This window comes from Eutrigla gurnardus, assembly GCF_963514095.1.
Source record: "Eutrigla gurnardus genome assembly, chromosome: 9".
NCBI classification, from domain to species: Eukaryota; Metazoa; Chordata; class Actinopteri; order Perciformes; family Triglidae; genus Eutrigla; species Eutrigla gurnardus.
In genome coordinates this window covers 5501553-5513924 of record NC_139923.1, presented here as the reverse complement: position 1 = coordinate 5513924, position 12372 = coordinate 5501553, and the positions used below count along the sequence as shown (strand labels likewise).

The following is a 12372-nucleotide window of genomic DNA, read 5'->3' as shown; positions in this document are numbered from 1 at the left end:
CATTATTGTGATAAATATAAATGATATAGTTATTAAAGGAAGTAGTCACAGTTTGTCACATTCAAAATGACTGAGCCTCTGGCTGATAACCACTCGTACAACGCACACATATTTTCCCATCTGTCTCCCAAAATGTTGGACTGTCCCTTTAATATAAACTAGCTAGTTTATAGATTAATCCATTGTGGGTAAATCACGCTACTGTAGCTGAGAGTTTATACAGTTCTGTAATGGCTTTAAATTAGACTACTGAGAAAATAATAATTTACATGACAAGTAAATCAATTCACATGGATGTAATGTATATTCATATGATTTAGTTTTGTTTCCTTTTTCCTTTTAGACACCAGGAAGCACAGAATAAGGGATTTACCTCATTCAGGGTAAATGTAATTTATTCAATAAACACATGAATATGATCCTAAAAATGACTGCTTATTTTTATTATAATATTTTGCTGTTATTTCAGCATTGACCAAAAACTCTCAGGAGATTGAGGTATTTCTTTTAACTTATGTTACATATTTAGCTTTAAGGGAAATTAACTGGTTTCCCTTAAAATGCAACCGAATGTGATTTGATGGAAATGTGTTGAAGTGTATTATTCCCTCTGAGCACACACACACACACACACACACACACACACACACACACACACACACACACACACACACACACACACACAGATGTTTGTTGTACAAAGGCAAAGATCACAGATAATGTGTTTCTGCAATAAATCTGCATTTCCTCTGAGTAATAAATTGTCTCAGGTCTGATTTCCTTGAATTCTGTGAATTATCACCATCCACAACTGAAATGAGTTTTGTTTTGACACATCAACCACTATAAAACTATGTTTTAGATGCTAAACAACATCACCAATGAGATAGAGGATGTGGCACTCTAACTCTTTTGTACCATTTATATAATATCATTTTGTTATTATATCATTGCCTTTTAATTATTTTGTAGTAGTAGAAGCAGTAGTGGTCACGGGTGGAATCAAGAACTGTCAAAATTTGAGGTAGGCCTACTTGAGACTTTTGTCATGACCCTTTATACTTTTAGTTTGCCTTGGTGTTTTGGTGAATACATAAAAATGACTGCAATAGTCAAGCACATAAAATGTATGCAACAGAACATTTTAAATAATAAAAATTAGGAGTATTTTTTAGTAAAATGTCTGAATACATGAAGTAGTGGCAGTTCTTGTTGTTGTTGTAGTTTCGGACTCCGGCCGTCAGGTGGCGCAGCGGCTGCAGGTGTTTCAGTTCTCAGCTTCCGTCTGCGGATTTAAACTTCCACCGGAAGTATGCTTGTTCTCTTCTACCAGGCCGATCCAACATGGTGGGTGATTTTTTCATGCCTATGTGACCAATCTAAACTAATCCTGGTGATTTGAAGGATAATACTCCTCAATTATTTAATCAACAGACACCGGAGTGCTCGATTTACTTGATAACCGCGTTATTTGTGTGAGATGACAGAAAGTGAGGGGTTTATTTGCTGTATTATAGCTGAGGACCTGCCGCTAGCCGCGGCAGCGCAGTGGAGGCTGAATGAATAGTGGTTATTATTCACGTTTTGTCGATTTAATTGATCGGAAACGGCATACATGATGGTGTGTATCTGTTTGTTACAACACAGTCATTTAAAGCGGTTAATTACTAATACACATCAGTCGCTCGCCGTTAGCTTTGGAGGCTAAACCGGGAGTTAGCGTCCCTGCTGGCAAGGCTTCCTCCGGAGGGTTGAACCAACCTTATAAAGCATCTCACCGGGACTAACTGCTGCATAAATATAACACCTATTGAACAGCTGTATCCTCGATAATCGGCAAACTGTAGGGAACATGCAGTTGGTGTTTGTTTTTTCGTCTGGAAGTAGAGCAATTGTGAAGAAATGTGGCCATAGTGGTCCTTCACATCCATCCAGATATTATAAAACAGTAATATCATACACTTGTTTGACGGTGTCCAGTCATGTATGAGACTAATGCAAAATACAACCGACTGTAACAGCCTACATTTAGATATGGCCTTACAAGAACCAAATCTGTTGAATCACTGTTCAGTTTCTTTCAATTCTAAAACATGTGCATTCAGTTGTCATTTGTTCAGCCATGTTTGCAGAAATGTACACTAAAATAGATGTCTCATTACTACAATAATCTGTTTTCACTGACACCATTTCCCTCGATCAATGGGACAGAATTGTGATCTGTGTTCTGCTTTCAGGGACGAGTCAGGACCAAGACGGTGAAAAAGGCCGCACGGGTCATCATCGAGAAATACTACACCCGGCTGGGAAGCGACTTCCACACCAACAAGAGGGTGTGTGAGGAGATCGCCATCATCCCCAGCAAGAAGCTCCGTAACAAGATTGCCGGGTCAGTATATCAGAATCGCTGTTCCTCTTTAACGAGGTATCCATCCTGTATCGAAAGTGGTCATGGCGTCCTCGTCGCCAGGTCATTGATAGTACAGGAAGATCAAAGTGAGAGCCTTTCCCGTGTTTGAAGGATCACCTGTTCCTATCAGACCCTGATGCTCTCACACAGCTTATTCTGCTAAAATCCGCTGGTTCCACAATGAGGTCTGGTGTTATATGCACTAGTTCTTAAACTGTATCTTAATCTTAAGCTGGTGCTCTCACACTGGAGTTGATTTACTTTCTTAAAGATGGAGTCTATGATTTTTCACTTTAGCCAATAGTAGCCATCCGGTCCGCATGGCTACTATTGGCTAAATGTTCCGATCCAATCCTCGATCACTCTCCTGCTCACGTCTCGTCCCGACTCACTTCCGCGTTTGAAACTACGAGCGGACAAGACGCTTGTTGCCCTGAGCACTTCAGGTATGGAGCAGGGCTGTCACCTGAGTTCAGAGGGAGATTTTGGCTGCGGCGTCAGCAGGGAGGGGGGGGATTGTGGCGAGCGATCACCGGGATCGGGGACGTACTGCAGTCGGGGTGAGAGAGAAATCCGACCGGCACGCGCTGCATTTACACCGATAATGTGTCATCATTCATGGCCGTAATAAACACTGTAACTGCTTTGTACATGTTGTGGAAGTCCCGGACACACCGGGAAACTAAACGGCGTCCTGTCTGAGTTCATAGCGGAGGGAATGTTCCAATTCATTGTCTATGTAAAAAGCCGTGTAATGCCGGCGCGGAGCGGCGAGTTTCCAGAGACGGCGCCGCCCGCAAACTCTCAAATCTTTCAAACTGAGCGTTGTCGATCTAAAATAAAGCAACTGCATAGCTTATTTCTCACCAAAAATGTTTTCAGAAACACGTTAAGCTGAACTATTTTCGTCAAATTAGAGGGAGGTGGGAGGCTGCGAGGGGAGAACGATACGAGCTCGGAGGAGCACAGAGGGGAGGAGTGTGAAACCTTTCAAATCGTAGAATACAGCTTTAAATAACCTCCCTTATATTCAAGGCATAGCCCAGAGCGATATTTGAGCAGCGTACGGTTACAAGAGGGATTGTCATACTTTGTTTTTCAGGAAGAAAAGATTACTGGATTTTGATAGAAACGTACAAAATATCTCTCAAACATTTTTCATCTCTGCCTTAAAAGAACAAAGGGTTAATCCCCGTTGTTAATTAGAAAATGATCTGTGGGCAGTAAGTTGAGTATCATTTGACTAAACTATTTTAAAACTTATACCTGATTGTGGAAAATATTCAGCCCGTCAAATAAGTTAGTGGCATCCATTTATTCAATTCACATTTATGTTCCTACTGTTGCATTTCTGTGGGCTTTATAGAAGCCAGCAAATGAGCAAAGTCAATGTCTCTGTATGAAGCGTCACCTGCTGTGTGTCCTTGTGGGTGATGAAGACATTCATGACACACATCAGAGGGTCACCGTGCTTTAATTGCTTCCTGTTTGATACCAGCGCTGAGCTGTGAATGTTTATCGCTGCAGGTATGTGACGCATCTGATGAAGAGGATCCAGAGGGGTCCCGTCAGAGGAATCTCCATCAAACTGCAGGAGGAGGAGAGGGAGAGGAGGGACAACTACGTGCCAGAGGTCAGTGAATGCACCACCACACACAGAAACGCACTAAAGTGAATGCAGTCTTAGTGGCTGTTGTTTGATTGAAGGGTTAGACTGGTAGTGGTCTCGTGGTGACTGGGACGGCTCATTGCCAATAATGTGGAGTTCCTGAGGCTGCTGACACATTAACATTTGGACTGTTAATTAAAGCAAAATCCAAATGAGACCTTCAATGTTCAGAGCTGAAGTTTGTGGTTGCAGAAGCAATAACTGATACTGTAATATGTGGGCAGGTATTGATTAATGTAGCTCATGTGGTGTTGTTGGTTTTATTTTTTGCTTTCAAGAGTTTTCCACTTAAGAAAGGCTTCTAATGAAACACACCCATGCAGTTTTGTTGATCGGTCAGATTTTTATGTCTCAGAACTATAATTGACGACCTGTCCAGGGTGAACCCTGCCTTCACCCAATGTCGGCTGGGATCGCCCCCCCCGCGACCCTGAATACAGGATAAGTGGTAGACGACGGATGGAGAGCTATAATTGACAATCCATTAGTTGAAATTAATTTGTTAGACACTCGGCTGACTGAGTTAAATAGACGCTTGTTTGCTTGAGGAACAATTTTGAATTTTTGTGACAAAAAAAGACGTTTATTGGCTCCTTGTTTGAGACGGGTTGCATAAAATATAAACAATTATATTTCTATTGAAATGTTATAAATAAGGATGCAAAATAATCAGGCAATGAAGATTGCAGATGATGCCAAGCTGCGCAAGTTCTAAAAAGTGTGCCGTTTCCACCTCGCCACCAGACAGCAGCACTGACCTGCAGAGGTTACAATCAAAGGCCATTTAAACACACACACACACACACACGTATGTACGTTACAAAATGGCCTCGTATAAATAAAGAAATGGAAATACATTTATTCAGGAATTTGCTTCTACAGGTTATATATTAAACCCGTACCTCAGCATATTAAAATGATCATACTGTGTACGTTTTATCTACGATTTTGAATGAAGTGGCATAGTGAGCGAGTTACAGGGGCAGTCTGACTGTCAAACTATGAAATATATGATATAGTTTCAGTTGAACCGATGATATCATGGGGCTTGTAGTCCTCTTTATGGTAGTTTGATATATTCCTATCACTGCTGGTTGGCCAGCTGATCTAAGAGCTGCTGTCTTTGAGTGTCCATATCGGAGATAACTGTTATTTCAGCGTTGAGGTGAAGTGATGCTCTGAACCTGCACTTTGACCTTTATGTATCAGTGTAACATGACATAAAGCAGATGAACGTTTGTCGTGGGAAGTCATTTAAAGCGTCACCTGCTGTGTTTCATATCCATCCTGTATCGAAAGTGACGATGGCGTCCTCGTCGCCACGTCATTGATAGTACAGGAAGATCAACCTGAGAGCATTTTCCCGTGTTTAAAGGATTCTCTGTGCCTTTTGAACCCTGGCGCTCTCGGACAAATATCATGATGCGTTTGTTTTGATGCAAAACACTTATCAGAAGTCTTTAATGTTGATTACAAGTTTGTAATGTTTTCTGACATGAGATGTATTTAAAAATGATATTTAATGCACTGATGCACAATATGGATTTATTTCAGCGAATATAGAAAGTCATTTCACATATTTGTGTTTTGGTAGATGTTTGTTATGCACACCTGAGGTGACTGGTTCAATATTTTCTACCTCTAACATCACTGTTGACATAAAAACAAACAGGTCCGACTCTTCAAGTGTTCTTTTGTTCGGCTAGTTTTTATGCAGGGATTGTCTTTTGTCAAAGTAATGACTAAACCGTTTTATAAAATGCGTTTAGTCCAGTTCAAAGTTTGAATAGTTGTCAGCCTTTTATACTGACACGGAAAATGTTTGTGACCAGCTGAAAGCAACTAAAATACTTAAATAATCAATTATCAATAATGGTTGATTACTTTTGTTACGGCTGGAGTTTAAACCCAAATGCCGTTCATCTCTGGTGGTGAGCTTTCATGAAGTGATGCGTTCAATGACGGAGACTGAAGGGGAAAGGGCAGCGATGTGTTGCTGGTTGCTGTGTAACTGTTCCCTGTGTTTACCTGTCCAGGTGTCGGCTCTGGACCAGGAGCTCATTGAAGTTGATCCCGACACAAAGGAGATGCTGAAGCTGCTGGTGAGTCGTGTACTTTTACTAGTGTTCTGCTCAAGTACCATTCTGAGGTACTTGTACTATGCTTGAGTTGCTGCTCATGCTCAATATTCTGCTACTTTATACTTTTACTGCACTACATTTATCTGACAACCATTGTTACTTTGCAAACCTGAATTTATTAAATGTGTTGAGGTGTTGTATTAAAATACTGCTTACGTGTTGCAAAGTCAGTACTTTTAGTTTGGTACTTAAAGCACATTCTGTGGATACTACATTTTTAATGTACTTTTCCAGACTATATTTAAATTGTGGTATTGCTACTTTTACTACAGAAAATACCTCATTGCACCACTGAGTGCAGTAAAAGTACTAAATATCAAAGTATGAAACGTAGAAGGAACCCTCGGCTCTTACCAATGTTTAATGATGTTGAACATCCTGCAGACTTCACTTCAAGCATCAAACGCGGTGCTTTAAGGCGTCTCACTGACCGTCGGAGATCAAAGACTGAGACGGACTTTTAATCAGCAAAATGTGTTTTTAATGCTACATGAGCACTTTGCAGTAATGATTAGCTCTAAGCTGCAGACCAACTTTTACAAACTTTAACTTTTTCTATGGTCATATCTTATTTTAAACCTCGCCCAGGTTCAGTGTCTCATTCAAGGTCACTTGGACACGTGGACAGTAGAAGATGAGGTTCCAACAATCGAGCCACATTTTTGAGAGTATATTTTGACTGATTCATGCTATAATTGAAACGGTTAAAATCAATAGGAATGCACCGATACCACAATTCCATTGAAAGTTGAAGCTGGTCGTAACTTCGCAGCTTGTTTTCCTCCATCCTGTATCGAAAGTGGTCATGGCGTCCTCATCGCCAGGTCATTGATAGTACAGGAAGATCAAAGTGAGAGCCTTTCCCGTGTTTGAAGGATCACCTGTTCCTATCAGACCCTGATGCTCTCACACAGCTCCTTTCCCTGAAATGTGTTTTCTGAATGAAGTCTGCTGTCGAGTGCTCAGGCCGCTTCTTTCCTCTTGTTCTTCAGGACTTCGGCGGTCTGTCCAACCTGCAAGTGACCCAGCCCACCGTCGGCATGAACTTCAAGCAGCCCCGAGGAGTCTAGACGTCTGTAAAGTATCTTACTAATAAAAACCTTTTTGGGACAAAAAAACATGGCTCGATTGTTGATTCGAGGACTCCTGTGTTAAATTCTCTTTTCATGAAGGGTCACATCGACAAACTTTCTTTGGTGATTTATTGATGCACATGTTCTATCTTGAATATATTCTGGCGTAAACTTCAGCGGCCTGTGAGATGTTAAAGTGGAGGTGTAAACGCTACTACGTTTTGTGTTTAAAGGTCTAACGGCTCCAGGATTAGTCTGTTAAATAGTTAGAAAGTGTATTCCACCTCACTTGACTCACTCTAGAAATAAACTGTTGACTGCATTTAAGCGGAGTGTCGCATCTGGATCAAATGCGATCCCCAGTTCTCTCCTGGCATTGATTAAAGCCCTATAAACATCTGTGGATCAATATTGCACATTTAGATGGGTTTTCTATGAATAAGGATCTTAATGCTTTAAAATGAATGCAACTCTACAGCTGTGCCTCATTTAGTATGCACACACCTATTAATATACACATAAAACAGACGGATGAACCCTTATCGACACCATGTAAAATTACTTGACCTCTATTAAAAAAAAAAAGTCAGTAAAACGGTGATCAGAAAAAAACGCCTTTAATGCAACACCACCACGTCACAGAAAGATCGTCGTCACATAATATATATCATATTCATGGAGGTTTTATTCCACCCTAAAGGCTACTTTACATACATTTACTTTTATATATGTATTTATTTGGAAAATATACATTGTAAAATATACTCTTGCTGCTCTAATGTGATTGGCTCATAAGCACTTCAGCAGGAAGAAGTTGCAGAAAGCTCCCAGAGGACAGTCGCACATCTTCCCGATACGAGATCCTTTCCTGACGGCGCAGTGTTCCCCGAGGTCGCACTGAGAACACGAGGAACCACAGAACCACGTTACCACGGCAACCAGTGCTTCTAACATTGATGCTACTTTACACTCATGTTGTATGTGAACACTTCATCCTTCTAAGTGGTCTCATTTCAGTCATTGAACTTAGCGAACAAAGGAAGTGACGCCACCTTGTGTTAGACATACGTCACTGCAGATCAGACCAGCAGCACTGGTCAGATTCAGTTTTATTACATATATATCATAAAAATACTGATTAATATGAAGAATAAATGGTAATGTGTAGAGTACACTAATATATAGAATACACATACCAATAGATAGAATAATGGAATGTATGGAATACAGATTTGTATAAAGTATAAGTATGGTATAGAATAAAGGTTAATATAAAGAATAAATGTATAGAATGTTAATATATGTAATTAAATGTGATATTAAGAATAAACTTAGACTCAAATACTGTATAAAATACACAGTAAGTGGTATAATATGCTAATAAGATAAATACAGTATGAACAGTGGTGTGAAATGTACGGAGTAAAGTGTTAATAAAAAATAATTAAAGTTTGACTATAAATTGTATAATATGAATTAACTATATAAAACAATTAGTGTTATTAGTTAACAACACTAGAATTATTAGCAGTTACAGCAGCTTCAGGTGGGGAGACTACTCCCATACAGTATTTGAATTTAGTAAAAGTAATCATAACACAGTGTAGAAGTACTCTTTTACAAGCCCTGCATTCAAAACTCTAATACAAACGTATTATCATAATATACTTATTGTACTAAAAGTTCAGAATAATACATATGTATCTTATTTTAGCATAATTATTGACACATTCATGTGTTCATCACTTGTTGCGGCTGGTGGAGGTGGAACTAATTTGAATTACTTTGTACTGCTGGTAGTTTAATCTAAAGTAACTAATGTTGTAATTAAAGTACAATTAAGCAGCATTACATGGAACAACTTAGTCAATACTAGAACAACTTAGTAAATACTCAAAGTACAAGTAGCATACAATTGTATTGAAGTACAGTAATTGAGTAAATGTACTTCCCTCCTTTACTTTTGGATCTTTAATAACGCATGGATAATCTACTGTATGTGAAGTATAGTTCTTAACACAAAAAGGGCAAATAAGTGATTTTAATGTGATTTTAAAGAATGAAGTCACTTTAAGTTGTAATTTCTTGACTGATGGTGGATTATTATTATTATTAATAAATAACGTGTGGGACTGACTTACAGAAGGAACTTGTCCATACTTCTTCTCCCAGGGATTGATCCTCTTGGTCTGCAGTTTCTCCAGGACTTCATGCAGAGCACCAAGCTGAACACACACACACACACACACACACACACACACACATGAATAATGCAAACATATAAATATGGATTTATTATTATTGTTATTTATAGGGGAAATTTGCAAACTATATTTGCAAACAAATTTAAAGTAATTTATATTTTTTATTATTTGTTTAATTTTAACATTAATGAATCAAGGATTATAATACAATAATATAATATATATTCTGCATCATGAGTAAAACACAAAACATTTGTACTTTTACTTTGAGTAAAGTAGTTTTGAATGTAGGACTTTTACTTGTGCCAGAGTATTAATATATATATATATATATTATATATATCTCAGTATAAAGTATTTATATACCAAAGTATATAAATACTATAAACACTGATGTGCGTACTTCTTGGTCAGTGTTATCAGACAGAAATTACTTGATCTTGAAGCTACAAATAAAGACAATATGAACAGAAACTGGAACCAAAAGATATACAATAATTATATTATATTAAATCATGTATATTGAATCAGTGGAAAGACCCGATGTTGAATGAAATGTGATGATAGCTCAGTGGAATTGTCTACATAATAATAATTTGTACTGTACAGTAAAAAGTAAATGGTTGCAACTTGAATTCATGACACAAGAATATAAACTAACACACAATATTGTTGAGGACTGCAAGTAAAACTATTGTCATCATTGATCTAATAATAATCTTATTAATATAATTATATCTTGGATGTGATTATTAGATCCATAGAAAATCACAGAATGACCACATTTATTACATTAACTGTTAAAGCAATTATTCACATTCCAGAAGCTGTTTTTTTAGTCATTTTCTGTTGTTTGAATAATGAATTGTTAATGTAGATGTTGAAGGGCTGAAGCGATTATTTACATGAATTAATCTGCTCACTGAATTTCTCAATTAATGGGTTACTAGTTTTACTTCAACGAAGATTCATCTGACAGTTCAAACCCCAAATGTATCCATATTTATAATATAAATATAGAAATACAATAATTATATAAAACAGCAATACAGAAGGTACTCTCATTGGAGAAACGGACAACAGATGTTTGTTGGTTATGACTTTTACGATTAACCAATTATATATTATTATATTAATTAGTTAATCATATTAATTGTTGCTGCTTCACAAAAGGTAAACAGTCCACATCTTCATTTGGTCTCTTCAGTTAGTGAGAAGGAGCTTTATTATCTTAAACCACTAATTAGCAAATTTGACATTTACATTGTACATAAATATATAAATTCATATAGAAACATTGTTAATATACAGGTACATACATAAAGGCTCAAGAGCAACCGATGATCTAACTAGCTGTAATTGACTAATTAGTGATTGATTATAGACTATTGAATGCTATTATTGTTATTATCTACAAAATATAAAAAGTAATTGAAAAAATCCAAATATGAATAATAAATGATGGAGCTCATAGATTTACAACTGAAACAGAAAAGTAGTAGTATCTGACGTAGTATTTACTTAACTGACCAGTCTGTTGGAGTTGGCGTAGCCGTAGTCTTGGACGTCTCTCTCGTCCCTCTCGGCTTCCGTGCTTCCCACAGGACAGAGCGCGGACAGCAGCGCCGCGCACAGAACAGCTCGCGCCCACATTTTTCTAGAAAACGGAGAACAAAGTTGCGCGAGCTGCGTTCACTGTCTGCGCCGGCCGTTTGTGCTTCACGTGCCGCCCCGCCACGCGCGGGATGTTTGGGTGAACGGCCCCGCCCCCTCCAGTCTCCGGACGACGTCATGGGTCTGTCATTATTAATATGAATATAAATATTCTTATTGTTATTATTCCCTGTGATAGACTGGTTACCTGTCTGTCTCTACATGTCTCCCTGTGATAGACTGGTTACCTGTCTGTCTCTACATGTCTCCCTGTGATAGACTGGTTACCTGTCTGTCTCTACATGTCAGCCCTGTGATAGACTGGTTACCTGTCTGTCTCTACATGTCTCCCTGTGATAGACTGGTTACCTGTCTGTCTCTACATGTCAGCTCTGTGATAGACCGGTTACCTGTCTATCTCTACATGTCTCCCTGTGATAGACCGGTTACCTGTCTGTCTCTACATGTCGGCCCTGTGATAGACCGGTTACCTGTCTGTCTCTACATGTCTCCCTGTGATAGACCGGTTACCTGTCTGTCTCTACATGTCAGCTCTGTGATAGACCGGTTACCTGTCTGTCTCTACATGTCTCCCTGTGAAAGACTGGTTACCTGTCTGTCTCTACATGTCTCCCTGTGATAGACTGGTTACCTGTCTGTCTCTACATGTCGGCCCTGTGATAGACCGGTTACCTGTCTGTCTCTACATGTCTCCCTGTGATAGACTGGTTACCTGTCTGTCTCTACATGTCAGCTCTGTGATAGACCGGTTACCTGTCTGTCTCTACATGTCTCCCTGTGATAGACCGGTTACCTGTCTGTCTCTACATGTCGGCCCTGTGATAGACCGGTTACCTGTCTGTCTCTACATGTCAGCCCTGTGATAGACCGGTTACCTGTCTGTCTCTACATGTCAGCCCTGTGATAGACTGGTTACCTGTCTGTCTCTACATGTCTCCCTGTGATAGACTGGTTACCTGTCTGTCTCTACATGTCGGCCCTGTGATAGACTGGTTACCTGTCTGTCTCTACATGTCGGCCCTGTGATAGACCGGTTACCTGTCTGTCTCTACATGTCGGCCCTGTGATAGACCGGTTACCTGTCTGTCTCTACATGTCGGCCCTGTGATAGACCGGTTACCTGTCTGTCTCTACATGTCTCCCTGTGATAGACTGGTTACCTGTCTGTCTCTACATGTCTCCCTGTGATAGACTGGTTACC

At 39.2% G+C, this 12372-nt stretch overlaps 2 protein-coding genes across 2 annotated transcripts; one reads left to right on the top strand and one right to left on the bottom strand.

Annotated features, from left to right (window-relative positions):
• Nucleotides 1-1246: 1246 nt before the first annotated feature.
• On the top strand, nucleotides 1247-7338 carry LOC311017932 (small ribosomal subunit protein eS17). The gene is made up of 5 exons (XM_084016600.1): nucleotides 1247-1347; nucleotides 2238-2389; nucleotides 3938-4043; nucleotides 6116-6181; nucleotides 7213-7338. Exons 1-5 carry the CDS (start codon nucleotides 1345-1347, stop codon nucleotides 7288-7290), a joined length of 405 nt encoding a protein of 134 aa, XP_083872726.1. The 5' UTR covers nucleotides 1247-1344; the 3' UTR covers nucleotides 7291-7338.
• Nucleotides 7339-7899: 561 nt separating this feature from the next.
• On the bottom strand, nucleotides 7900-11225 carry cart2 (cocaine- and amphetamine-regulated transcript 2). The gene is made up of 3 exons (XM_084017263.1): nucleotides 11028-11225; nucleotides 9435-9518; nucleotides 7900-8190 (listed from the first exon to the last, which is right to left on the bottom strand). Exons 1-3 carry the CDS (start codon nucleotides 11148-11150, stop codon nucleotides 8083-8085), a joined length of 315 nt encoding a protein of 104 aa, XP_083873389.1. The 5' UTR covers nucleotides 11151-11225; the 3' UTR covers nucleotides 7900-8082.
• Between the last annotated feature and the right edge of the window lie 1147 nt (nucleotides 11226-12372).

Coding starts and splice junctions, on each gene's coding strand:
- LOC311017932 (XM_084016600.1), top strand. Junction 2,390..3,937: donor CTCCGTAACAAGATTGCCGG/GTCAGTATATCA, acceptor TTATCGCTGCAG/GTATGTGACGCATCTGATGA. Junction 6,182..7,212: donor AGGAGATGCTGAAGCTGCTG/GTGAGTCGTGTA, acceptor CTTGTTCTTCAG/GACTTCGGCGGTCTGTCCAA.
- cart2 (XM_084017263.1), bottom strand. CDS start 11,150: ATGTGGGCGCGAGCTGTTCTGTGCGCGGCGCTGCTGTCCGCGCTCTGT. Junction 9,519..11,027: donor ACGCCAACTCCAACAGACTG/GTCAGTTAAGTA, acceptor GTGTGTGTTCAG/CTTGGTGCTCTGCATGAAGT. Junction 8,191..9,434: donor AGTATGGACAAGTTCCTTCT/GTAAGTCAGTCC, acceptor TCGTGTTCTCAG/TGCGACCTCGGGGAACACTG.